We start from the raw sequence: 24371 nt of genomic DNA, 5'->3' as shown, positions 1-24371 counted from the left end.
TTAGCACATTTGAGGCTGTTATACACCACCCAATTTTGTGCATCACTTTGAGAAGTACTTCACATTGCCAATAACATTCTGTTAGACAGTGAGATACGCTCTGCATGTTTTGGTGTTCAGGGTTATTGAAAAGAAAAACTTTAAGAGATGCTCATCATTCAGTACTCCCATTCACAAAGGTACGGTTGATTTAAAATGAAAAAAACTCAGTCAGTGACAACAGCTAAGTCTGCAGTGTGCCAGATTGCGACATCAGCAGCACATCAGATGACCAGAGGCCGAACCCTGGTTCATGGTCCTTTCATGAACTTCCCTCCCTCTCATCCCATATTATGTTAAGTAACATCTACACTGTTTTAACAAATTATACATGGAATTCGTTTTTCTTTAAGTAAAAAATATTTTATTGGACAAACACTGTTTATTTGATAATCGCATAAAGATCGTGTCACAGACAAAAACTGTATAAAAAGATTTAAAAACAACAGAACTTCCAAATAAAATTCACAAATGAGTGTCACATTTGATAAATATATGCACGTCTAGCACAGGAAATACAATAGGAAAATTAATAAATATAACAAAAAAAGATCTAAATGTTTTAATTTGAATTAACTGAATATGAAGAAAATGGGAATGTGGAAATAAGCACTAATGTTTTGTTTTTGTAACATTTGGATTTTAACCATCCCCGCTTAAAGCCACACGTGCACACAAAGTGCTCCACTGACCGGGAGTTTGTGCTGTTGTTCTATGAGGTTGGAATTCCACTCCCAATTGGAGGAGTGGAGAGAGGAGGCAGTAAGATACTCTTGAGTTTCACTGACATAGCTGCAATCTCTGGGTCCTGAGTTTCATACATCTTTACTAGTCGAGCGAATTTCAGTACACCTGAAAAAAACAAAACAAAGCGATTACTTCTAATAACAATAACTTACTATACATGTCTTTCTCGGCAGTGGCGTGTTGCATATTTTCTGTCACCTTCTCCCTCATTGTTGAACCCATATGCTTTGATGACCTCCTGCTGGATTTGGGTGGCCACAGGCAGCACAAGCTGCAGCATCTTGCCCATGTCGTTGCAGGCGCTCTCTCTGGCTTCCTCCATGCGGGCTGCATTCTCCGGCACGGAAAAGGCCTGGATCACCTCACTCAGAACAACTGGAATGCATGAGACAACAGTCCAGATAAATTGTGGCTTTTAGGTGGTCCATGAGTCTGTAATGAGTGATGTCTTACCTCTGGCTTGCTCTACAGTGAGAGTGGGCTGCTGTGCTGGGGCAGAGGCCATGCTGGCTTACGCCACAGTCGAGATTTACTACTGATGTCTGACGCTGCAAAACAATGCAAAAAATCACAATCTATATAATGTGCTCTAATCATCAACCTGGAAAACTTCTGGCAGGTGTGGTATACGTGACCGTAGCGAGATTTCTTTAGATGGAACTACAAAATGCATTTATGAGAACGTCACTGACATGAAACAAATAAACACTTATTTATAGCTTTCGTCATATTTCTTCTGGAATAAGTACGCGGGAAAAAATCTAGATGCACTTGCAGTGAATGACTTTTTAAGCGCAGGAGCAACTCATTAAAATAACCGGATTCCGTCTGTTATATTGACATTATATTGATATACTGACAAACTGCTGGAAATTCTGGTTAAACTGTCATCTTTAAATACAACAACGTTCCTTCCGCTTGCCGTAAATACATAATTATATGAAATGTTTCATTACTTATTATCTGAAGAACGCTTAAATCATTTCTACTTACGTTATTTTTGCCACTACCTAATCACAGACAGTCCTGTGACGTGAACACATTTCCGGTTGGTGCATCCAGAAAATCGTCCGTGTGGAGGGAACGCTATCAAATAGGCGTGGCTTAGCAACTCGGGTATGATTATTTATATTAATAAAATATTATTTTGGTTGGTCTTTGGTGTGCGTTTTTTTCAGTTAAGTTACTTTAAATGTTTCGCAATATCATTTAAACTGAAATTAATCATCGAAAGCGCTGCTGAAGTAACTCAATAAGTGTTATGTTTCACAGCGCTAGGTAGGGTTGACCAATCACAGATGTTTGTGGTATCTTGATAACCTATTTTTTTTAACATTATATATTAGAGAGTGCTGAAAAGAATTTTTAGTTTTTACGTCACGCACCAATCTGATTCTATAAAGGTTGTATTTTTATTTATGTGTCAGGTGAGATTTAAACGATGGTCAGTGGAGAACTGTGCTGTTTGAGCCGCAGAGCGCCACCATGACGTCAACACATGACTGTGAAAACGGTACGGAAGTCAGGGAGGGCTGAACAAGTTGACGTGGCGATTAAATATAAAACAAATACATTTTAAATGGGCTTTAATGCAGACTTTAAGTTAAAGTATGGAGCAGAAGCTGGCAGAATATAGATCCCGGAAGAAAATCCAGACCGAAGCGAAGAACCCTGCTGATCGAGACATCCAGCCTGAAATGACAGTTAAAGACCATAATGAATCCTCCACAGAGTCTTCTGTTACACCACAACAGAACCCGATCACCTGCTCTCAGACGACACATACAGAGGTGTGATCTCGTGATGACTGCGTTGTTTTGGTTATATTTTGCTCTACTTCCACCATAATGCTGTATACATATGGGTGCAACAGCTTGTGTAACTTACTTAACTTACACTTTTAACTATGCGTAATTTTTCTTAGGGTGGAGGAGATGGTTTGGCATCTGGCTCTGGTCATTGGCTTCTCAGCCGTCTGACCCTGTTGAAAGTGCTGCTGTGGCTGGTTCTGCTGGGACTGTTCTCAGAGCTTGAGTTTGGTTTTCCATTTTTCCTTATTTCTCTCTTCTACTGGCTCTATGAGGGCTTCAGGAGTCCAAAGGCACGGCAGCCGGGAGAATTGAGCGCATACTCTGTGTTCAATCCTGACTGTCAGCCTATCCTGGGAACTTTAACAGCCGAACAGCTGGAAGGAGAGATGGGGTACAGGCCCATTGCCAGAAGATGACGGAACATGAAGCATCCACACTTTGCGCCAACTGTCTCCGATTTATTCATCATATTGCCATGTACTGTAAGCAATTGACAAGTATAAATGGGACCTCAAGCACACTTAGGCAAGCTATCTGCATTATATTAATGTATTTCAAAGCCTCACACTATTTTATCTTAATGTAGAACCAGTAAATATATATCATTTGTCTTTAATAAAGTTGTAACAGGAATTTGTGTACTGGCTGATGTGTAAACTACCAGCAAAAAACTAACAGTCACTACCAGCAAAAGTTTAGACACACTTGAGTATGTTCCTAGTTTTGCCGGAATTTGTGCACCGATAGATTTATTTAATGACAATATCATAAAAATGACTTTAAAAGACAGAATAAAGTGCTTTGGTTGTATAAACTAATTCATTTGAAACTTTGATGGTGCTTTTGTGCCATTTGGGAGCTTTTTATGACAGATATCCATCCTGTGTCATTAAACGGACCTAAAGAATGCAGAATAGTGTTTAACATTTCTCTTTCTGTGTCCTGCGTCATGCTGGTTTTTAGGACATGTAGAATTTGATAGAAAAGAAGCTATGGATAGATTAAGTTATATACACATTTTATTGAATAAAAATGAAAAGTGAAATTTAATGTAAACGTCACATTTCTACAAATAATAAAATAGTACCTTCTAATCTTTTTCTACAAGAAAACTGTGGACATGAACATAGTACCAAAAGAAAGTGTAAGGTTAATAGTTGTATAGCTAGTTTAAATCAATATCTATTTAAGAGGTGTTAATACTATTAGTATATTCACTAATATTCACTATAAGGACTGCAACCTAAATAACTTTACAAAAAGTTGTATAATATGCTCTATAAAGAAAGTTTGCCATTGCTACATAAAAAGACAAAGTTACCAGCACATCTAAGTAAGGAATTAATTAAACTGGTTCAGTCTCTTATACATATATGGCAGAAATGATCATAACTGTTTAAATCTTTTCAGAAATCATCAATGTCCACCTCGACTGTCTGTGAACCTTGAGATAAGACATATCCCCAAAAAAGAGTGTTGTAATGCATCATCATTGGTAGGTGAAATAACATCATTTAGAATTATCTGATGCCTGGGGTATCATACCCCGTACTATGCTCAGCTCATGACACGATGCGATTCACAATACAAAGCTCAATTGACGGTTTATTTTTATAAAATGACTTTAGATTAATTAGAAACGAACGTCTGCCCTTCTATTATTTCTCAAAAGCTGCATATTTCTTTGTAAAATCAAAATGTATTTTATGTCAAATAATAAAACTTAACTTCAGTTTTTACAACCTGAATCAAATGAATAAATGTATGCTTTGAATGATATTGTATTAATATTGTCTTATTAATTTTTATTTGGAATTTGTTTTAATTTGTAAAAACTGCAGTTAAATTAAATTATTTGACATTGTCTGTGCTTTTCTTGAATTTTTTTACATTTGAGAAATATCAGCATATCCATGTTTTCCAAGTTTGCTATAAAAACAGCGGCCCCTGCTGTTCAAAACATATATTTAGATAAATTTTACATCTCAACCGACTTGAATGGTCACATATTATAATCGATTATCAACAGGCTCATGGTGAATGTTACATCCCTAGTTTAAATGTTTGTCAATGAATTGCTTCTCATACTGACATATTCCCAGAAAGTTGAAACTAACACAGAGACACTGTGGAGCCATGATAGAGGCCAAATCCAGCATAAAGGCGCTCAGTAAACGTGGAGTGAAACGTGTGTAAGTGTGTGAGCCTGTGTGTGTCGGAGACAGTGTAGAAGGACAGAGTCCCGGCACACCAGTCCACATACACTCCTACTTTGTTGCAGAGTGGTGAAAGGGCGGGTATATCGGTGGTCTCAAAATTGTGCCAGGCGGAGTAAAGGCTGTCACAGCAGTAAAGGTTCCAGGATATCTGATTCAGTCCAAATCGACAGAACGTCCCTCCGTGCCTTCTGATTCCTTTATATGTCACTGATATGTGACTCCAGCCGTTCCACTCCACTTCCCAATAACAGCGTTCGGACAGACTCTCCTTACACATAACCTGCTCAAAGAGCAAAAATCTTTCCGGATGATCGGGATATGACTGCTCCTCTTCAACACAAGTCACCTTTTTGTTTCCGCCAGACAGAATGAGCAGATTGTGTGCTGTGGTTGGGTCCAGAGTGAGATCACATGCATCTGTACACAAGAACAGAGAGCGCGACACTTATATACACGATATGATTTTATAGGCCGATATAAATACAGTTTAAGTGAATAAGAAAGAAAGATAATGGTGGGACTTACATTTTTGCAATCCTGGTGTGATTCTGAGGGGCTCTCCATAATCCAAACTAAACAGACACACAAACATTCAAGCATATACAATACATACATACAAGTATCAGTTCTCATTTAACTCATTAATGCATTATTAAAAGAATAAATATTATTATTTCTTCTTATTGATTGTAATCTTATGTTTTGAAACACAAGCAACACTTCAACAAACACTGCATCATGCCCATGATTGCCTGAACAGCATAAGACCACATCAAGCTTTTAAATAGAATATTGCCATTCTCATTTCTACTCAACATACTTAAGTTTGTCCAGTTTGTAATGTGGATCTTCCAGTAGAGCAGATAGCTGCTGAACTCCTGTCTCTCCAGGATGATTGTAGCTCAGATCCAACTCTCTGAGATGTGACGGGTTTGATCTCAGAGCTGAAGCCAGAGCGGCACAACCTTCCTCTGTCACTAAACAGCCTGATAAACTACAAACAAACACATACAGTACATATTTTACTTCTGCATGGGGTGTCGCTTTACAAACTGCTTTTTAGAGAGGGAATATTGTCCATGTACTTTTATTCATTTTAATTAAGCAGATTGCAGCTGAGTTTTTTACTCTTGCAACACAACAAATGACAATAGAACTAATTTTAATTAGAAATTAAAGTTTTCGACAAATGCCTGGTTCTTTATGGATCTTTCGCGTCATGCCGCTCATGTTTGGTAGACTGGGTGTTACAAATTGAAAAAGAGAATATTTTTATAGAAAAAAGTAACAATTTATACCACTTGTATTCTTATGTACCTCAGTATTTCCAGTTGACAGTGTGGATTGTCCAGTGCAGCACAGAGTATCTTCACTCCTGAATCCTGCAGGTCATTGTTACTCAGGTCCAGCTCTCTCAATGGACAGTTTGAGGGCCGTAGAGCTGAAGCCACAATTTCACACGACTGATCCGTAAGATTACAGCCAGCCAGTCTAAAAGAAAGCGGTAACATTTTACAATAACGATGTCATCGAGTGTTCAGATTGTAATGTGGGATCTGTGAGAAACAATATTAACCAAAAAACTTTTTAAAGGACATCTGTCTAAATCAGGCAGGTGGAACCTATTTATGCACCAAAACTTAATTAAATGCTTTCTTAACACCTTTGTTCATCACACCCAGTGATGAAAATATACTCTTCCTCCAGGATCCTTTCTTCAGCTAAATAAGTTATGCTATTTAAAACAAAATCCATAACTTTGTGTCTGTATATGGGGCTCAATATGTTAAAATTCCAAAAGCACAAACTTCCATCATTAAAGCATCAAAACATCTTTTGAGACGTCTTCTGAAGCAATACGTTTTAGTCTGAATATGCTTGATTTAGCAAAATATGTTCACAACATTAATTATTTTCTCATACACACCCATTAAGCAACTTTATTAACCAACTGAAGTCTTTCGGGCTTTTATGGTGGATGTGCATTATGGAGCTTCAACTAATTGAGTACTTTCGAAGTCAATTCAGTGCATCTGGCATGGCATAAAGGTGAGTAAAATATCAGATCATTTTTGTTTTCGGGTAAACTATTTCATTATTTGTCACACTCACAGCGCTTTCCTGCAGTTTCTCAGGGCTGGTAACAGGTTCCTTCGACCCTCTTCAGATGTGTTGTATTTTTTAGGGTCGAGTTCATCCAGCACCTGCTCTGACATCTGAAGTATGTAGGCTATCGCTGAACAATGTGCGGCAGAGATGCGATGTCTTGAGTTTCCCTCTGATTTCAGAAACTCTCGAATCTCGGTGTACAGCGTCTGATCGTTCATTTCAAACAGACAAAGAAACAGATTGATAGACCTGTCAGCTGACAGACCACATCCATCTTTGATTTTGTTTTTAATGTATGTTGTAGTTTTCTGGATGCTCTTTGCGCTCTCCTCTGTGTGGGTCAGTAAACCCTGTAACAGTCTCTGATTTGACTCCAGTGAGATACCCAACAGAAATCTCAAGAAAAGATCCAAGTGTCCGTTCTCACACTCCAGGGCTTTCTCTACGGCTCCTTTAAGCAAAGTATGAAGCGCATCGAAGATCTTCAATGCCTCGGTTGTGGTTATTAAATGTAAGTGAAACACATAAAACGCAGCAAGAAACTCCTGAAAGCTGAGATGAATGAAGCAGTAAACCTTCTTCTGATAAATCACAGAATCCTCCTTAAAGATCTGTGTGCACATCCCAGAATATCTCACAGCTTCAGCGGCATCGATGCCGCACTCTCTCAGGTCGTCCTCATAAAACATCACATTGCCCTTCATCAGCTGTTTGAAAGCCAGTTCTGATAGTTTCAGAAGCATTTCTCTGTTGGACTGCAGGAGTTTCTCTCGATCTTTCTCATCTCTCTCATCATATTTCTGATGTTTCACATTTATCTGAACGTTTAGAAAGTGAATGTACATTTCAGTCAGAGTTTTAGGGATTTCTGCATTGTGAGGGTCTTTCAGGATCTTCTGAAGCACAGTGGCTGAGATCCAACAGAAGACCGGTATGTGACACATGATGTGGAGGCTTCTCGATGTTTTAATGTGGGAGATGATTCTTTTCGCTTGCTGTGGATCGCTGATCTTCTTCCTGAAATATTCCTTCTTCTGAGCGTCATTGAACCCCTGGATTTCTGTCACACGTGTGATGTATTTAGAGGGAATCTGATTGGCTGCCGCTGGTCTGGAGGTGATCCAGATGAGAGCAGAAGGAAGCAGATCTCCTTTGATCAGATTTGACATCAACACTCCAACGGATGAGGTCTCAGTCACATCAGAAACTTTCTCACCGTCTGCAAACTTCAGCTGAAGTCTGCTTTCATCCAGACCATCAAAGATGAACACAACTTTACACTCCTCATAAATCTTCTGCTGCAGATCTTGAAGTTCAGGATGAAAGTCAAGCAGGAGTTTGTGAAGACTGTAGCGATCGTCTCGAATCAAGTTCAGCTCTCTAAATGGAAGCACAAACATGAAATCTACGTCCTGATTGGCTGTTCCCTCGGCCCAATCCAGAATGAACTTCTGCACAGAGACCGTTTTACCGATTCCAGCGATGCCCTTAGTAAGAACGCTCTTAATCTTTCCTTTTCCCTTCCCTTCATCACATCTGGATTCAGGTGAGAGATGAAAGATGTCTTTGCAGTGGATCGATTTACAGTGTTTCAGCGACTTTGGTTCCTTGTCCATCTGTAACACCTCATGTTCTTCATTCACTCCTTCACTTTCTCCCTCTATGATGTACAGTTGTGTGTAAATCTTGTCCAGCAGGGTTTTATTCTCCTGGAGTTGGATTCCCTCAAATAAACTTTCATACTTGTTCTTCATGCTGGTTTTATGAATGTCTTTGACTCTCTGCAGAATATCAGAATCATCTTGTGATTGTTGTTGTTTCAGATCCACCAGTGTGTGTTTCTGCAGGTCTGTGTGTTGAGTGATGTGGATCTGACAGTAGGAACTGCTGCAGGTCACACAGTACTTCACAGCTTTTTCACAACAAACGCCACAAATCACATCCGCAGTCTCATCAGGACCGGATCCTCCCATGACTGTTTGTGGATGTAAATCTAGGAACTGTTGTGTTTTTGTTTTTCCTTTCACTTTTTTGTCGAGATTCAATTCACTGTACAAACAAAATGAAGCACACAATGTAAATCATAGTTTCTGGTGGTAAAACGATGAGAACGAATCAGTGAAGTGAATGGCTAATGTTATAGAAAGACATTCACAGCAACTCGTTTGAGTTTATGTATTGTTCGCATGTTGCAACAAAAGAATATCTCTTTAAAATAGTAAACACTTGTAATACATTATTATACGAGTATTCAGAAATCTGTCTCGTGTCTTATTCCATGTTCAGTGATCTTCCCTCAGTCCTCGACTGTAATCACGTCAGTTAACAAATGTCTCGTTTAATAAACCCTCTTGATATAACAGTATATAATGTGTACAGTAATAGAAAAAAACTTACCCTGACTGCGTTGATCGTTTCTTTTCTTTTCCGCTATAAACTGTGTCTAAATGACGCCGTCAACCTTCGTTTTTACATTTTTCCGGAAGCTCGTGATTCCTTATTACAGAGGAAGCGAGTGCATATATCCTCCGCACGGGGACGCGCATAAACCTCTGCAGTTATTCAAAAACAGGCTTATAATTCAATATAATCATGTATGTCGTTTATATATGTCCTATTTGTTTTATCCTTAATATAATAGTATATAAATGTCATAATAGAAAATCCTTTAGGAAGCTCATTTTTTTATGAAATGTACAGCTGTTTTTTAAGTTGCTTTTTTTATAAAAGTGACTAAAATAGAAAGAGTGAGCTATTTTTTATCTTCTCGTGGACGCAGCTCGCGCTCAGCTTGGCAAAGTTCAACGTTCATGATGCTGCGCTTTCTCCAGGATGATGGCTAAAACAATTGTTCAACTAAAAAAACAATACATTTAAGTGGTGTTTGCCGAATTTATGATTTAAATGTAAAATGTAACCAGTTTGCAATCAACGTCATTCTGGCCCTTCTTCCCCTCGTGGGTGTTTAGTCTAAAAAAGAGGAACCTCGAGAATGACTAGAAGAGGAAACCTCGAGATTCTTCAATAAATTACATAAGCAATGGTTTTAATTTAATTCAAATACAGTAAAACGTACTTTATTCCGCAAATTAAATCTCTCGTGATCATGCCATATCAAAAAAAAAACTTAGAAAACTAAATAAATATGTAACTTAGAAACAAACACAAAAACTTTTTTACTTTCTCGTTCCTTTCATATTTATACTCAAGTCATATCTAAGCATCCTGTGTTGTGATTTTCTTAACTTCCTCGTTGTTATGGTCGCTGTGACATTAATGCTTAAATTGTGAAAATGATGTATTTGTGAAAGAAACTATGCTCAAGGTTCATTTTCAATTAATCCTGAGCTTACTGAACTAATACAAATAGAAATAAGTGCATCATGAACTTCATGCTTTTCCTGAAGCAGAAATATGCATTTCAGAAAACGTACACAGAAATAAGTGTTTTGTAGCCCCACTGACCTTATAGGGGTCAAATGAAATAGAAGCAAAATTATTTCAAAGCTTGACGTGTCGTTTTTATTTCTTGTACATATACATATCACAAAACATTATTATTAACATTAGTTTGAAAGGTCCCACTTTGAGTTATCTGAAGAGCATCTGGCGGAGCTTTTTGATGCGTTTTAGGGACCATTACAATTCACACGTTCTGCGTATGTTTTCAAAAGTGGTTGAGCAGCTCATGTGGGTCCTCAGGCGTGTGGTCCAGTGTCTGCTATCTCTCCGTCTTTATCTTTTTCCATGAGATCCATCGTGGCTCATTAGAGGTAACGGATTCCAGTTCGCTCACATCTCACACAGATGAACTGAAGAATCTGAATAAAGTCCGAATCCTGCGTAGAGGGGCTCAGTGAACGTGAAGTAGAATGTGTATATGTGCGTGTATGTTTGCATGTGCGCGTTGGAGTCAGAGATGCTGTAGAAGGACAGAGTGCCGGCCGCCCAGTCCAGATACACTCCTACTCTGTGAGAGGGAGATGAAGGAAGAGGAACGTTTGTGCTCTTCTTATTGTGCCACGCAGAGTAAATCGTGTCGCAGCAGTAAAGACTCCAGGACTGTTCATTCAGTCCGAACCTGCAGTTACTGCCTCCTTTCCTGCTGATTCCTTTATATGTCACTGATATGTGACTCCAGCCATTCCAGTCCACTTCCCAATAACAGCGTCCAGACAGACTCTCCTTACACAGAAGCTGCTCGTAACGCTCAAATCTGTCCGGATGACCGGGATACGGCTGCTCCGTGTGCGCACATGTTATCTTTCTGTTTCCCTCTGACAGGAGGAGACGAATGTGTGCCGTGTTTGGATCCACAGTGAGATCACATGCGTCTGTACACGATAGAAGAGATTAAAAATATCTGTAACATCACTAACTGATAGATCTACCATATGCATTTGTGCGAACGTGACAACCTACATTTTCGTAATCCTGGTGTGAGCCTGAACTGCTCTCCGTGATCCAGACTACACAGAGAAAACACAATAACAGTCCAATGAAATAGCAATGAAAGAGTCAAATAACTGTTTTATATAATAGAGCAAAACTTGATAGACACATTCACAAACTATTACATAAAAAATGATGTTGTATGAAAAAATGCTGCTAATTTACAAAACTTTCTCAATAGTTCCAAAAAAGGGAAGGAAGTAAAAAAATTGCACGCCCCTGCACTTTACTAAAGACTGATGAAGTATGATGAAAACATCAGCCCATGACCTACCCGCTGTTATGATGAGGTAATGAGGAGGAGTAAGACAAATACTTTGATTATACCCCTACAGCCAATGATGATTCAAAGACAGCAGTAGCCTTGTGATGTGTGTGACACTGCATATCTTTCTGTAAAAATCCCAATGTTGTGAAATACTGGCTGAAACTGAAGTTTTGTGTAACAAGATTCTTACTTTCATGTTTAAAAATATAACTGCAAGCAACATTTTTTAGCAAAACATTTGACCACCTAGAGGAAAGTTTCACAAGAACTCCTCCAGGCAAACAAGTCATCCGTGACTCAGTCTATGAAATCCAAGTCTCCAAAACTAATTATAAGACAACAAGCATCAAAGTTTCATTTCAACTATTCATTTTCTTATGATTTCAATCCTTGACATGACCTTACTCAGTTAATTTTAAAGATATCAACGTTGCTTTTTTCAGTGAATGTTAAATTGTAACAGATGTAACAAACGTAACAGATACGCAAAAGTAAACATCTAAACTTTTAAAAAGTATGTTTGTGACGGATTAAAAACCGCAGTCAGATAACACAGACTTAATTTCTTTACAACCGGAAAGAGGAATACAGTGTTGGCGACTGCTAGTGATTTATTTATGGGTTTGCACTGGTTGGAAAACTTTTATTGTGGTACTTACGGTGTGCGATTGTGTTGGTGACATGAATAAACACACAGGGTGGTTTCCCATGGTTATCTCAAACCATGACTAGGCTATTGTTAAATTAGGACATTTAAGTCATTTTTACAAACATGCCTTACAAGTAAGCATAACCGGTGTGCATTTTGAGACAACACAATGACACTGATGTATTTTAAGATACAATCAGTGCAAGCTGTTTTCAGTTTAAACAGCTCTAACATTAATTTTAGTCTAGGACTTGACTTAATCCGTGTCCGGGAAACCGACCCAAAATATGCTTAAAAGGACGATCTGAGCAGCTGTATGTGTGAGTGAAATTGTGGTAACACTTTACATTAAGGTTCCATTCATAAAGCATTTATAAAATGTGTTCATTAATGATGAATAAGTAATTTACAAATGCATTATAAAGCAGTTATAACTGCATAAATAAAAAAGGGGGATTCTAACGAAATTCCTGCCAAATAGTAACTCACATGTTATAAATGCTTAATAAATGTATTTGTTCATTATTTATTTGACTCGAAAGCAGATTCATTATTATCTTGGTGTTGCTTGCAAAATAGGCTGTCAGACTGGAGACTGCATGGTGTTATGTTTTTTTTATAACAAATATATATATATATATATATATATATATATAATAAAAACATTTAATACGCATTTATAATTTATGAGTTAAAAAGGGCTCACAATTTGGCAGTATCTCGTTAGAATCCATTTGTATTTATGCAGCTATAACTGCTTTATAATGCATATGTAAATGACTTATTAATCATTAATAAAGAACAAATTTACTAATTCAAATATAAAGGGAACCTTAATGTAAAGTGTTACCGAAATTTGGATTATTCAGCACATTTCTCTATAAGCATATGTTCTCAAGTCACAAATACACAATGAATCGATACTAGAACGTTTTTTGATCAACATACTTGAGTTTGTCCAGTTTGTAATGTGGATCTTCCAGTAGAACAGATAGCAGCTGAACTCCTGTCTCTCCAGGATGATTGTAGCTCAGATCCAACTCTCTCAGATGTGACGGGTTTGATCTCAGAGCTGAAGCCAGAGCGGCACAACCTTCCTCTGTCACTAAACAGCCTGATAAACTACAAAGAGAGAGAGAGTCTAATATTATACTGTTACCTCTTGTTAAATCTGACTTTCTCTTGTTGGAACATGTCATTATGCTTTTCATAAGACAAACACATTTTGTTCAGGCTTAATGCGAAAAATAAAAACAAGTTAAGATAGTTAACAAGTTGCGTGATCTGCAAATGACTATTTTCTTTTGGAGATAAGGAAATATTTTGGTGATGAAAAGATATAGTACATACCTCAGTATTTCCAATTGACAGTGTGGATTGTCCAGTGCAGCACAGAGTATCTTCACTCCTGAATCCTGCAGGTCATTGTTACTCAGGTCCAGCTCTCTCAATGGACAGTTTGAGGGCCGTAGAGATGAAGCCACAATTTCACACGACTGATCCGTAAGATTACAGCCAGCAAACCTGACAGGTAGCAGAACACAATATGCATTGTGTTTAGTGTAACAACAGACTTTGTATGGTAGTCTAGAGACAAAGACAGGTGTTGGCCATCCACTGTGTGGCAAATTATTAATGGAGTTTATGCAGACGGAGCTTCAGCTAAAATCTCTGCCAGCTCTGTTACATCCGGTGCCATAGGGCAGGGGTTTTCAAACTTTATGATGCCAAGGACCACCAAATATGATAAACCTTTTGTGAGGGACCGCATTTTATAAAATATATTGATCTATATTTTTTCTGTGTAAAGAAAAATCTGCATACACTACACCTCCATAAATTAGGCTGCATTATTTAGATCAATCGGAACCAGGAACACATCCAACAACAAATGATGTACTTGTTGCATCAAAGAGTGTAGAACAGTACTCTACTCTCAGCCAGTCTTGTCTCTTTGTTCCAAGGTTACCGCAGGATGCAGTTCATGCCCAGACCTGATGGCAGAGCTGAGAATGGGAAGCGGTGACCTGACAAGAGCTAAGAGGATAGAGCTGGATAAAGGACGCGACAACTTTTTTTTTCCTACAACATTTCAAATGCTATTAGATTGTTAATGATAATCTTAAATCCTTAATTTTTATATTTTTATTAAGCCTTGTTGTGCAAGCACTGTTGAGCTTGTGCAGAGGCAGCAGCTTTTGCCAGAGGGGAACTGGAATCCCCTGGTTGGGCCTGGGTTCCCCTGAGGTTTTTTTCTCGATGGGAGTTTTGGGTTCCTCACCACCGTTTGCGTATTGTTTTGCACTATCTGCCTGGCCGGGGGGGCTGCTTTAGAATTCATACTTGTATTAAATGTGTCTCATGTACAGCTGCTTTGTAACAATGAAAATTGTAAAAAGCGCTATATAAATAAAGTTGAGTTGAGTTGAGTAAAGAAACGTGCAAAAATCTATTGGATAAATAGAAAATAGAATATTATAAAGACAACACATTCTTTGTGTTCTTTGAGAAAAGCTCACTATAAGGATTCAAATTTAAACAACTCTGGAAACTGTGCGTAGCAATAAAAGCAGATAAACACTGTGGACTTTTATCATTTTTTGCTATATCTTTTTTACTAGAAAATTTCTTGAGGCCCCCTGGGGGTCCCCAGACCCCAGTTTGAAAACCCGTCACAGGGAACAATGGCGCTTCGCATCAGGATGCACATAGCATTACGATCAATAACATGAGTCTAATTATTCAAACACTTAGCCATACGTCGACAACCAAAAAGGAGAAGCACTTCAGGCCTTCCTTTTCAAGGTTCATTAACGAATATGAAAAAAATGCAAAGTGAATTTTTGTACTTACTAGAGGCATGATCACTAAAGCACTTAACAATGCTCACCCGTAGTGCTGTAGGTTCGCCGAATTTGAAAGTTTTCTTAGTAAATACATCGTTATCTCTTGGTGAAAATACCTTTACCATGAGAGCGGAAGTGACCTTGCTGGCTCAGATTTTAGCTGAAGTACGTCTTCATCCCATGTGCACATACACCATTGAGTAAATCGTAATACTTTCTAATATAATGTATTGAGTACAGTTGGTACATAAACACTTACAGCGCTTTCCTGCAGTTTCTCAGGGCTGGTAACAGGTTCCTTCGACCCTCTTCAGATGTGTTGTATTTTTTAGGGTCGAGTTCATCCAGCACCTGCTCTGACATCTGAAGTATGTAGGCTATCGCTGAACAATGTGCAGCAGAGATGCGATGTCTTGAGTTTCCCTCTGATTTCAGAAACTCTCGAATCTCGGTGTAAAGCGTCTGATCGTTCATTTCAAACAGACAAAGAAACAGATTGATAGACCTGTCAGCTGACAGACCACATCCATCTTTGATTTTGTTTTTAATGTATGTCGTAGTTTTCTGGATGCTCTTTGCGCTCTCCTCTGTGTGGGTCAGTAAACCCTGTAACAGTCTCTGATTTGACTCCAGTGAGATACCCAACAGAAATCTCAAGAAAAGATCCAAGTGTCCGTTCTCACACTCCAGGGCTTTCTCTACGGCTCCTTCAAGTAAATTGTGAAGCGCATCGAAGATCTTCAATGCCTCGGTTGTGGTTATTAAATGTGAGTGAAACACATAAAACGCAGCAAGAAACTCCTGAAAGCTGAGATGAATGAAGCAGTAAACCTTCTTCTGATAAATCACAGAATCCTCCTTAAAGATCTGTGTGCACATCCCAGAATATCTCACAGCTTCAGCGGCATCGATGCCGCACTCTCTCAGGTCGTCCTCATAAAACATCACATTGCCCTTCATCAGCTGTTTGAAAGCCAGTTCTGATAGTTTCAGAAGCATTTCTCTGTTGGACTGCAGGAGTTTCTCTGGATCTTTCTCATCTCTCTCATCATATTTCTGATGTTTCGCATTTATCTGAACGTTTAGAAAGTGAATGTACATTTCAGTCAGAGTTTTAGGGATTTCTGCATTGTGAGGGTCTTTCAGGATCTTCTGAAGCACAGTGGCTGAGATCCAACAGAAGACCGGTATGTGACACATGATGTGGAGGCTTCTCGATGTTTTAATGTGGGAGATGATTCTTCTGGCTTGCTGTGGATCGCTGATCTTCTTCCTGAAATATTCCTTCTTCTGAGCGTCATTGAACCCCTGGATTTCTGTCACACGTGTGATGTATTTAGAGGGAATCTGATTGGCTGCCGCTGGTCTGGAGGTGATCCAGATGAGAGCAGAAGGAAGCAGATCTCCTTTGATCAGATTTGACATCAACACTCCAACGGATGAGGTCTCAGTCACATCAGAAACTTTCTCACCGTCTGCAAACTTCAGCTGAAGTCTGCTTTCATCCAGACCATCAAAGATGAACACAACTTTACACTCCTCATAAATCTTCTGCTGCAGATCTTGAAGTTCAGGATGAAAGTCAAGCAGGAGTTTGTGAAGACTGTAGTGATCGTCTCGAATCAAGTTCAGCTCTCGAAATGGAAGCACAAACATGAAATCTACGTCCTGATTGGCTGTTCCCTCGGCCCAATCCAGAATGAACTTCTGCACAGAGACCGTTTTACCGATTCCAGCGATGCCCTTAGTAAGAACGCTCTTAATCTTTCCTTTTCCCTTCCCTTCATCACATCTGGATTCAGGTGAGAGATGAAAGATGTCTTTGCAGTGGATGGATTTACGGTGTTTCAGCGACTTTGGTTCCTTGTCCATCTGTAACACCTCATGTTCTTCATTCACTCCTTCACTTTCTCCCTCTATGATGTACAGTTGTGTGTAAATCTTGTCCAGCAGGGTTTTATTCTCCTGGAGTTGGATTCCCTCAAATAAACTTTCATACTTGTTCTTCATGCTGGTTTTGTGAATGTCTTTGACTCTCTGCAGAATATCAGAATCATCTTGTGATTGTTGTTGTTTCAGATCCACCAGTGTGTGTTTCTGCAGGTCTGTGTGTTGAGTGATGTGGATCTGACAGTAGGAACTGCTGCAGGTCACACAGTACTTCACAGCTTTTTCACAACAAACGCCACAAATCACATCCGCAGTCTCATCAGGACCGGATCCTCCCATGACTGTCCAATAGGAATTTCAGCTCAGAGGGTTTAGTCAAAGCAGAAGCATGCGTGTCCTAAATCTACCATGTCTTTCAGCAGTGTTGGGCAGTAGAAGGGTCACTACAAAATTAAGTTATTGGTTAAACCATGTCATAGTAGACTCGATGTACCATTTAGATGACAAATCATGTATAAAAATAAAAGAATAGATTGAGACAAAAGTCGTTACCATATCCACATGAAAAATTATTTTACATTGAAATAAACGTATTTCTGGGTGTGGAATAGGGTAGCCTAAACGATGCTCGTGCTCGTTGCACGACCGATGGCGTCACACATGTCGTGCGCAATTTTGTGCGTGAACGTTTTGACGTACAAAGGGTCTCAGTTAATGATACTAAGTTAATTATACTAAAGATTTAATTTCAGATTAATGTTGTACTTAGTTGCATATATTGAGACACCTATTCTTTTTTTTTAATTCGTGGGTCTATTTCAATTTTAATAAATGTTAATCTTTAAATGTGTCGTCTTATTTTCAATGGTAGGCTAATTAACGATCTGTTGCCATGATGAGAAAGCTATAGTTAACTGTCTGCATTCTTACCATTAAAACACAAAATACTTTGGGGGGAATTAAAGTTAACCTTAAAACATTTATTGCGATTGTTTAGCTATATTGTAAATATACATTAATAACAATTTCGTTCATTAAATCTGTCATGCTGATAGTGGTAGACAAATTTTCAACTCACCGTCAAAAGCTCCTTTGTTTGACAGCCTCTCTGCTTGCAGATTAAAGTTACACTTTTTCTTTCTTTCAGTTCTTTTTTATATGTTCAACAGGAAATCTCCCAGACACTCCCCTTCTGTATGACACGCCTACCGGTCTGAGTGGGACACGCCCTAATTTCTCAGCGTGTCATTTTACACATCACCTGCTCTGGATCTCATTCTAAACGTTTAACAGTGATTTGACTACTTTATTGGATAGCAGGGGATCTGAAAGTTTGGTCTGTTTACGTGCAATGTGAGAAATCAGATAAATGCAGATATAAGAAAAGGACCGGATCTGGCTTGTTGAAAACGCATTTAAAGCTTCTTAAATTAAACAGGCTTGAGTTGGGAAAGCCAGACAAATAAAAAGCTTGAGAAAACACGAGTGACGATTACAGAAGAGAAAACAATCAAAATATGATTTAATAAAAGACAGCACTTTACATATGTCTCACTCATTAACCACGTTTATGAAAAATGACTGAACCAACGTGGTCCCTTATCCATTTACCCCCACCTATACCAACAGGAGGGCAGATCACAAAGGAATACTTTCTGGTCTTTACTTTTGCCTTTTTAAAGTTTTTTGCTTCCTGGCCACTCCAAATTTTTTCTTGTTGAACATGGCCTTTTTCTTCCGGAGAGTTTTGACATCCTTTCCATGGATCCAGTCGTTTCGCCGAGCTTCCCACTTCAGCTGCCTGACATCTAAATAAAGAAAACCAGGGAAAGATTTCATCCCACAAGTTCAGCAAGACAATAATCTACTTCAATATGAATAATAAGGCATATGAAACTATTACAGTGCATAAAGATGTCTTCAGAAAAAGTTAAAATCAGAACTCACCGGCTTTGTCTTTATTGGCCATTGCATTAATACCGCAGGTATCAAACTTTAAGCTTGTGTTTTCATCCAGCAAACATCCAAACTATTTAAGAAGACAGAAATATTTAACATCACCTTTGAATGCCATTTCAAAAAGTCCTCCGTGGTACTAGATTTAACAAAGGATGATACTATCCACATAAAATAACTCTGTTTACAGACTAATAATAAGAAAACAAAACTTGATGTGCATGGACTGTTTTTCCTCTACGCTTCACCAAGAAAGCGTCAGAAAAGCAGCCAGATACTCCAACAATTCTTATAAAATAAAAGCTTGCACCTCTTCAGCCGTTGTCAACACTCCTCGGTCCTGCGTTTTTGCCTTTTTCTTTGGATGTGTGGCTTTAGGATGATGAAAAAAACAATAAGTTTAAGCACTCATGAACATGAACAATGGTGCAAGCTATTAACTCAAACATATTTGTTTGCTTCTTTTGTTCGTTTTTCTTTTATCTAATCTCAAGCTCACCAGAAGATCTGAAATCCAGCTGCTCAGACGGCTTCCTCTTTCCTTTCTTAGTTGTCGACTTCAAACTGGGCAAATCCTCGATTTCCTCTTCAAAATCTGAATATTTTTTTAGATTACAAGATGCAGCTCTAATTTGATTTCTGTTGTAAAAGACAATATGATCTCGAACACACCTTCATCGCCAACTTCATCATCTGGATCCATGAACTCTCCACCTTCCTCCTCAAGATCATCTTCGAACTCATCCTCCATGCTGCCAAGAGACACCTCCTCATCATCCAGATCGCCATCAGAGCTCATATCTAAATCAGAGTCTTCATCCTTATCCTTCTTGGATTTAGACTTCATGTTGCTGTAACAAAAACATCCACGCCAGGGCACGTGTTAAAATGATGAAATGAAAATGATGCACGAAGCAAACTAAATGGAAGCACAGAACATACCCTGCAAAGTCCAAGTCATCGTCCTTGAAGTCAGTGTAAAAGCTGTCGCCTTCGTAAGTGTCTGAGGAGACAAAAGAAAGGTCAGGTGTTCTGTCACCATCACAAAATAAAAATAAAGCTGGTGTAGGCTCGTGGGCTTACCAAGAACCCTCTCGAACTCATCGTCATCCACATCCTCCACACTCTCATTATCTTCGTCTCTGATACGCTTCTTGAAGCGCTTGTCTGTTTCTCGCTTCTTAAAGTACCTGAGACACATTTACATTTTACCACAAGTCATTTAGCAGACGCTTTTATCCAAAGCGACTTTCATGACTCAACATACGTGATGTGAAGATGGCACTTTTGTCTCTGGATTCTAGATGCAGTGAGTTTTTATGAAGCTAGTACTGACCTGTAGAAGAAGACCTCATCCACGGGTATCTGACTCTCCTCTTTGGACAGATATTCCTCAGAATTTACTATGACAATAAAAACAACTGTCAAGAAACCATTTTTTCTGCTGCTTTGCCTCAGAAGTAAAATTGCTGATGAATGAAGAGTTCTGATCACAGGTTGAAAATAAAGCAATAGGCTAGTAAAGACATTGTGTGACGTTAACAAATCAGAACCCTTTTACAAGGCTAACGCGTATGAATTTGTACAATCTCATTAATTTTTGTTAGATTTGCTTGAGCACCAGTCAGTTTTAAGGGCGGGGCTCCATTATAGTTTTATTTAAATAATTTATTTTTTGTACTAATCATACGGATTTGCCACCTCATAAAATTGAGACCCGCTGTGATGTATGGCTCTACGCTCATCTCTCTTCTGGTCTCCCAATGCTGAACTTACCAGGTAAAGACGGAACAGACTTGAACGTCCTCTTGCATTTGGGCTGCATCAGCGTGGAATCTGTGTTTTCTGGAATTAACATGACTCATTTAGCAAAAAGCAAAGCATCACCTCAACCGACTACATCGTGCGCAGTTTGCTTACGTTTCCCCTTGGATTGTTTTGGATTCCTAAACACGAAGCGATCCAAAAATCGGACGAGAGTGAAATCCTGTAGCGGATCGCCGGTATACTGAATAAACTCTCCCTGTGGGACATATAAATAAATAAATAAATAAAGTAATGCCCTGATAAGTTCTACTCTGACGTGTTGGTAACTTTAAACAGAAAAGAATGTTACCTGTAATAAAGTCTTGGCAAAAAAAATGACGGAGGGATGGAAATGAAGCGAGAGCTGAAAGAGAGAAAACTGGACATCAGTGATCACAGCGAGAAGCAAAACATACAGATCCAGCGACAGACACAATACCTTCTGCAGCTCCCAGAGGACTGTGCGATCCGCCCTGCAATACAAAGGGTTTCTGTGGAACGGGTCATACGTCTCCACATTTCTACTACCTGAAAACAAAAGGAGTTATTAATAAAGAAATAGGCTCAAATAAAGAGCAGATGCATTTTAAAAGTACTCACCCATCATGTTTTTATGATGTACCCATGTTGCAGCCGGCTTCACCTGACATTGCTTCTCCTTGTTTATTTCTTCACCCTTTGTTTCTTCTTCCTTGTCCGCATGCTCCTCTTCTGCATCATCATCGGTATCTTCTTTAATGTCGTGAAACGTCTCTTCATCTTCATCCTGCAGAGATACGCTTTATAAAAGCAGCAATAAAATACACAAAGCGCAGATTTCAGGCGAGAAGACTGACCTCTTCCTGCTGAAGCATCAACCTCAGGCCCGGCTTGGCCTTCATGAGCTCTGACACGAGGAACAACACGCCGCATGTGAAGGCAGGGCCCGCCGTGCAGCTGACCTGCAGAAACCGCTTCACGAAGGCCTTCACCCGTCTGAGCACGATGTCAGCCTTCAGAGACTTATACAAGAGGTTGAGAAACATGCTCTGCCTTGAGCTTGAGGGCAAGCCTGGGTCCAACAACTTCCTGCGGAAGACAATAATCACAACGATGACATGTGACATTTACCTCACAAACTACATATACAAAACACACTTGCACATTTTCAAACAAAATGTTTATAGAACATAAGAATGGCACTTGAGCGATGTTAGGTATTGTGAAGTAGTTGCTAAGGTATTATATTATAAAAGGTTTGCAAGGGTGTTTTGGGTGGTTCCTTACCAAATAAAACAGTGCCCACCCAAGTCTCTATGACATTATGGCATCTTAAGGTAATTAGTTATATAGGAAAGGAAGAGCACACATTTACTGTTTGCAGCATATATGATGTGCCATGAGATACACACTATAATATTTTACTCTAAGAGCAATATGAACATTCTAGCAAAAACACCACAAAAACTACAAAACTCAGGCCAGCTACATTCTTTCTTGCATTTTTCCTACTCATTACCTGTAGAGTGCTACATAGTAGCGATCCGAGATGGTCTGCTGGGAATCCATGACCTGAAAGAGCAGCATAAGAGCTTGGACAGACGTGTTGAATTTGACATTGTGGACCACTTTAAAAAGCGTGTCCAGCTGCTCCGCCACTTTATCATCTCCGATCTTTGCGTACGGATACGCTCTGTTTACTCCCGATAGCAGGGCGCTGAGCATTTTAGACTCAACTTCCTTCTTCGTTATGCATGCGTGGAAAAACGCAAAGTAGATGGTGATGAGTTTGGTGGCCAGCTCTGCTTCGTCGTGGCTCAGAACCACTTGGTTTAAGAAGCATGTGCCGTAGTACTGAGCCTTTGGGTGGATGTTGGACCTGAACATGAGACGCTCAACCTCAAGGCAGACCACCCCTTTCATGTTGGGGTGTTTGTGAAGCACCATCTCCAGCAGGTACACAGCTTTGGAGGCCATTTTGTAGTCGGGATCTCCTAATTTGTTGACGATCTGTGCAAGAAGCGCCTTCTCCTGCTCCTGCCGTTCACACAGGAGCTCAAAGGCAGTGATGAGCGCTCGCATTTTGGTGGCCTGGACTGTGTCATGGGCCAATACGTCTAGGGCGATCACAAACTCTGCTATGTGGAGTTTCAGCAGGTGCTCAAAGTACCAGAGGATAAGCCTGCGGTCCCGGGTATCCTTATTGCCGCTGGCTTTTTCCTCCAGTTTATCAAAAGGACGCTGTGAGAATGCGGAAAGTTTACGGTGTTCTGGAAGCAAGTCAGAAAGCAGCAGCTCCTTCAGGGTGTCCAGAGCCATCAGACCCTGCCTGCGACCTCCAGTCTTCTTCACCTGGGCCACAAGGCTCTCGACGTGCTCAAGTGTGTGAACTGGAGCATCCTGGATTAGAACGGTCATAGCTGCCATCCTATCAGCGAGAGTGCCTGTGGACACCACACTCTTCATCCAGGTAGAGTTGGCACCTTTTTGTAAATTCTTCTTGTTTTTGTACAGTGCCACTTCAGCCTCGAAGAGTTTCTGCGCTAATGCCTTATACTGAGAGACTAGTGCCGCGCTCTGAGCTCCAGATGTGATCTCGGAGACATACTCTTTGTCAAACCACTTCCCCCCAGGTTTAATAAGCAGAGTTTGCCGTGGATAAAACTCAAACAAATTTGTGTTTTTTTGCTTTGCCTTCTTTCCAGTGGCACGGCCAGAATCTGTAGACTGCACAGAACTTAACTGCTTTGCAGCAGGTTTAACGTCAGTCTTTGACTCCTCTTTCATTTTGGCCGTTTTGGCCTTTTTCTTCTCTTTTTTGCTCGGCTCTGGAGATGTTTCATTTTGTCCATCTTCACTTTGAATAATCTGTTGCCCTGCATAAGCGCGGATGCCCAGCTTTTTGATGAACTCCTCCAGCTCGCCCTCTTCCAGGTCATCAATTGCAGTCTTCTTTCCACCGTTAAGAAGCTCATTGGAGTCAGTGATGCCCGCCAACAAGACATAATCTCCCTGTAACAACATTACAACATGATTATACAAACCTTAAAAACTTGAATTTACACATGTGTTAAGAATATCTTACTTCACATGTTTTTTATTTATATGTGTAATATAAAATAGCGAGATATTTGTCCTCATTGCTATTTTTGCGACCAAAAATGAAAGATTTTGTCTCACGTTATACGTTACTCCAGGCGTGCTTCATGACAACTTATTAGCATGTGCGTAACAGATAAGACAGTATACACATACCTTGGTGCCGCCCAAACGCAAAACATCATCAAGTTTAAACTCTTCATCTTCATCATGTTTGTCATTCTCTGGGTGATCGTCCTCTTCATCGTTGTCTAGATAATCCTCATCGTTAACTCTGTCAGCTTCTAAGAACTGCTCATGATCCTCCATGATGCCTGGCTGCATGTTTCCTCACGGCACGGCACCACGTGAAAACAACAGGACCTTTCAAAAAAGCTTACACGCAGGACGTAGTAGATGTAGAAATGAAATAAAAAGTAGCGGTATCGAAGATAAAATAGCTATTTTTAACCCGACGCAACGTTATATTTTAAAGGACACATCTTGCAGTAATTATTTTCG

At 39.5% G+C, this 24371-nt stretch overlaps 5 protein-coding genes across 6 annotated transcripts; 1 reads left to right on the top strand and 4 right to left on the bottom strand.

Moving 5' to 3' along the window:
• Positions 1–380: 380 nt before the first annotated feature.
• grcc10 (gene rich cluster, C10 gene) lies at positions 381–1835 on the bottom strand. The gene is made up of 4 exons (XM_056764195.1): positions 1780–1835; positions 1240–1334; positions 985–1161; positions 381–891 (listed from the first exon to the last, which is right to left on the bottom strand). Exons 2-4 carry the CDS (start codon positions 1289–1291, stop codon positions 752–754), a joined length of 369 nt encoding a protein of 122 aa, XP_056620173.1. The 5' UTR covers positions 1292–1334; positions 1780–1835; the 3' UTR covers positions 381–751.
• A 4-nt stretch (positions 1836–1839) lies between these two features.
• On the top strand, positions 1840–3230 carry saysd1 (SAYSVFN motif domain containing 1). 2 transcript variants are annotated; one of them, XM_056764194.1, is made up of 3 exons: positions 1840–1902; positions 2214–2576; positions 2711–3230. In XM_056764194.1, exons 2-3 carry the CDS (start codon positions 2397–2399, stop codon positions 3011–3013), a joined length of 483 nt encoding a protein of 160 aa, XP_056620172.1. In that variant the 5' UTR covers positions 1840–1902; positions 2214–2396; the 3' UTR covers positions 3014–3230. The 2 variants fall into 2 exon arrangements, with proteins under 2 accessions (XP_056620172.1, XP_056620171.1); XM_056764193.1 differs by lacking the exon at positions 1840–1902 and having other exon boundaries at positions 2132–2576.
• Positions 3231–3345: 115 nt separating this feature from the next.
• Positions 3346–9404, bottom strand: LOC130434194 (NACHT, LRR and PYD domains-containing protein 3-like). The gene is made up of 6 exons (XM_056764185.1): positions 9323–9404; positions 6929–8974; positions 6134–6307; positions 5637–5810; positions 5342–5388; positions 3346–5233 (listed from the first exon to the last, which is right to left on the bottom strand). Exons 2-6 carry the CDS (start codon positions 8896–8898, stop codon positions 4710–4712), a joined length of 2889 nt encoding a protein of 962 aa, XP_056620163.1. The 5' UTR covers positions 8899–8974; positions 9323–9404; the 3' UTR covers positions 3346–4709.
• Positions 9405–10446: 1042 nt separating this feature from the next.
• LOC130434192 (NACHT, LRR and PYD domains-containing protein 3-like) lies at positions 10447–18378 on the bottom strand. The gene is made up of 6 exons (XM_056764184.1): positions 18109–18378; positions 15400–17473; positions 13645–13818; positions 13243–13416; positions 11348–11394; positions 10447–11259 (listed from the first exon to the last, which is right to left on the bottom strand). The coding sequence occupies exons 2-6, from the start codon at positions 17367–17369 to the stop codon at positions 10718–10720; spliced, it is 2907 nt and encodes a 968-aa protein (XP_056620162.1). The 5' UTR covers positions 17370–17473; positions 18109–18378; the 3' UTR covers positions 10447–10717.
• Positions 18379–18527: 149 nt separating this feature from the next.
• Positions 18528–24331, bottom strand: cebpz (CCAAT enhancer binding protein zeta). Its single transcript, XM_056764183.1, has 16 exons — positions 24027–24331; positions 22291–23783; positions 21629–21860; positions 21393–21558; positions 21232–21320; positions 21103–21156; positions 20907–21009; positions 20763–20831; positions 20323–20389; positions 20070–20176; positions 19929–19989; positions 19659–19837; positions 19486–19581; positions 19297–19358; positions 18978–19059; positions 18528–18838 (listed from the first exon to the last, which is right to left on the bottom strand). Exons 1-16 carry the CDS (start codon positions 24192–24194, stop codon positions 18693–18695), a joined length of 3174 nt encoding a protein of 1057 aa, XP_056620161.1. The 5' UTR covers positions 24195–24331; the 3' UTR covers positions 18528–18692.
• Between the last annotated feature and the right edge of the window lie 40 nt (positions 24332–24371).

The sequence above is a fragment of the Triplophysa dalaica genome, chromosome 13 (genome assembly GCF_015846415.1).
Source record: "Triplophysa dalaica isolate WHDGS20190420 chromosome 13, ASM1584641v1, whole genome shotgun sequence".
NCBI classification, from domain to species: Eukaryota; Metazoa; Chordata; class Actinopteri; order Cypriniformes; family Nemacheilidae; genus Triplophysa; species Triplophysa dalaica.
Note: the sequence above shows the minus strand (reverse complement) of the source record. Positions and strands in the feature narration are given on the sequence as shown.

What these genes read in the sequence shown, in the direction of transcription:
- cebpz (XM_056764183.1), bottom strand. Translation starts at nt 24,194, where the DNA reads ATGCAGCCAGGCATCATGGAGGATCATGAGCAGTTCTTAGAAGCTGAC. An exon ending in GATGAGGTCTTCTTCTACAG is followed by an intron (nt 20,177 to 20,322) that starts GTCAGTACTAGC and finishes AATGTGTCTCAG; the next exon opens with GTACTTTAAGAAGCGAGAAA. An exon ending in TGTTGACAACGGCTGAAGAG is followed by an intron (nt 19,060 to 19,296) that starts GTGCAAGCTTTT and finishes CTTCTTAAATAG; the next exon opens with TTTGGATGTTTGCTGGATGA.
- grcc10 (XM_056764195.1), bottom strand. Translation starts at nt 1,291, where the DNA reads ATGGCCTCTGCCCCAGCACAGCAGCCCACTCTCACTGTAGAGCAAGCC. An exon ending in CACTGTAGAGCAAGCCAGAG is followed by an intron (nt 1,162 to 1,239) that starts GTAAGACATCAC and finishes CATGCATTCCAG; the next exon opens with TTGTTCTGAGTGAGGTGATC. An exon ending in GTTCAACAATGAGGGAGAAG is followed by an intron (nt 892 to 984) that starts GTGACAGAAAAT and finishes TGTTTTTTTCAG; the next exon opens with GTGTACTGAAATTCGCTCGA.
- LOC130434194 (XM_056764185.1), bottom strand. Translation starts at nt 8,898, where the DNA reads ATGGGAGGATCCGGTCCTGATGAGACTGCGGATGTGATTTGTGGCGTT. An exon ending in TACAAACTGGACAAACTTAA is followed by an intron (nt 5,389 to 5,636) that starts GTATGTTGAGTA and finishes GTGTCTGTTTAG; the next exon opens with TTTGGATTATGGAGAGCCCC. An exon ending in CACACCAGGATTGCAAAAAT is followed by an intron (nt 5,234 to 5,341) that starts GTAAGTCCCACC and finishes TCTTGTGTACAG; the next exon opens with ATGCATGTGATCTCACTCTG.
- LOC130434192 (XM_056764184.1), bottom strand. Translation starts at nt 17,369, where the DNA reads ATGGGAGGATCCGGTCCTGATGAGACTGCGGATGTGATTTGTGGCGTT. An exon ending in AGAAACTGCAGGAAAGCGCT is followed by an intron (nt 13,819 to 15,399) that starts GTAAGTGTTTAT and finishes GCTACCTGTCAG; the next exon opens with GTTTGCTGGCTGTAATCTTA. An exon ending in CACACCAGGATTACGAAAAT is followed by an intron (nt 11,260 to 11,347) that starts GTAGGTTGTCAC and finishes TATCGTGTACAG; the next exon opens with ACGCATGTGATCTCACTGTG.
- saysd1 (XM_056764194.1), top strand. Translation starts at nt 2,397, where the DNA reads ATGGAGCAGAAGCTGGCAGAATATAGATCCCGGAAGAAAATCCAGACC. An exon ending in CTCAGACGACACATACAGAG is followed by an intron (nt 2,577 to 2,710) that starts GTGTGATCTCGT and finishes AATTTTTCTTAG; the next exon opens with GGTGGAGGAGATGGTTTGGC.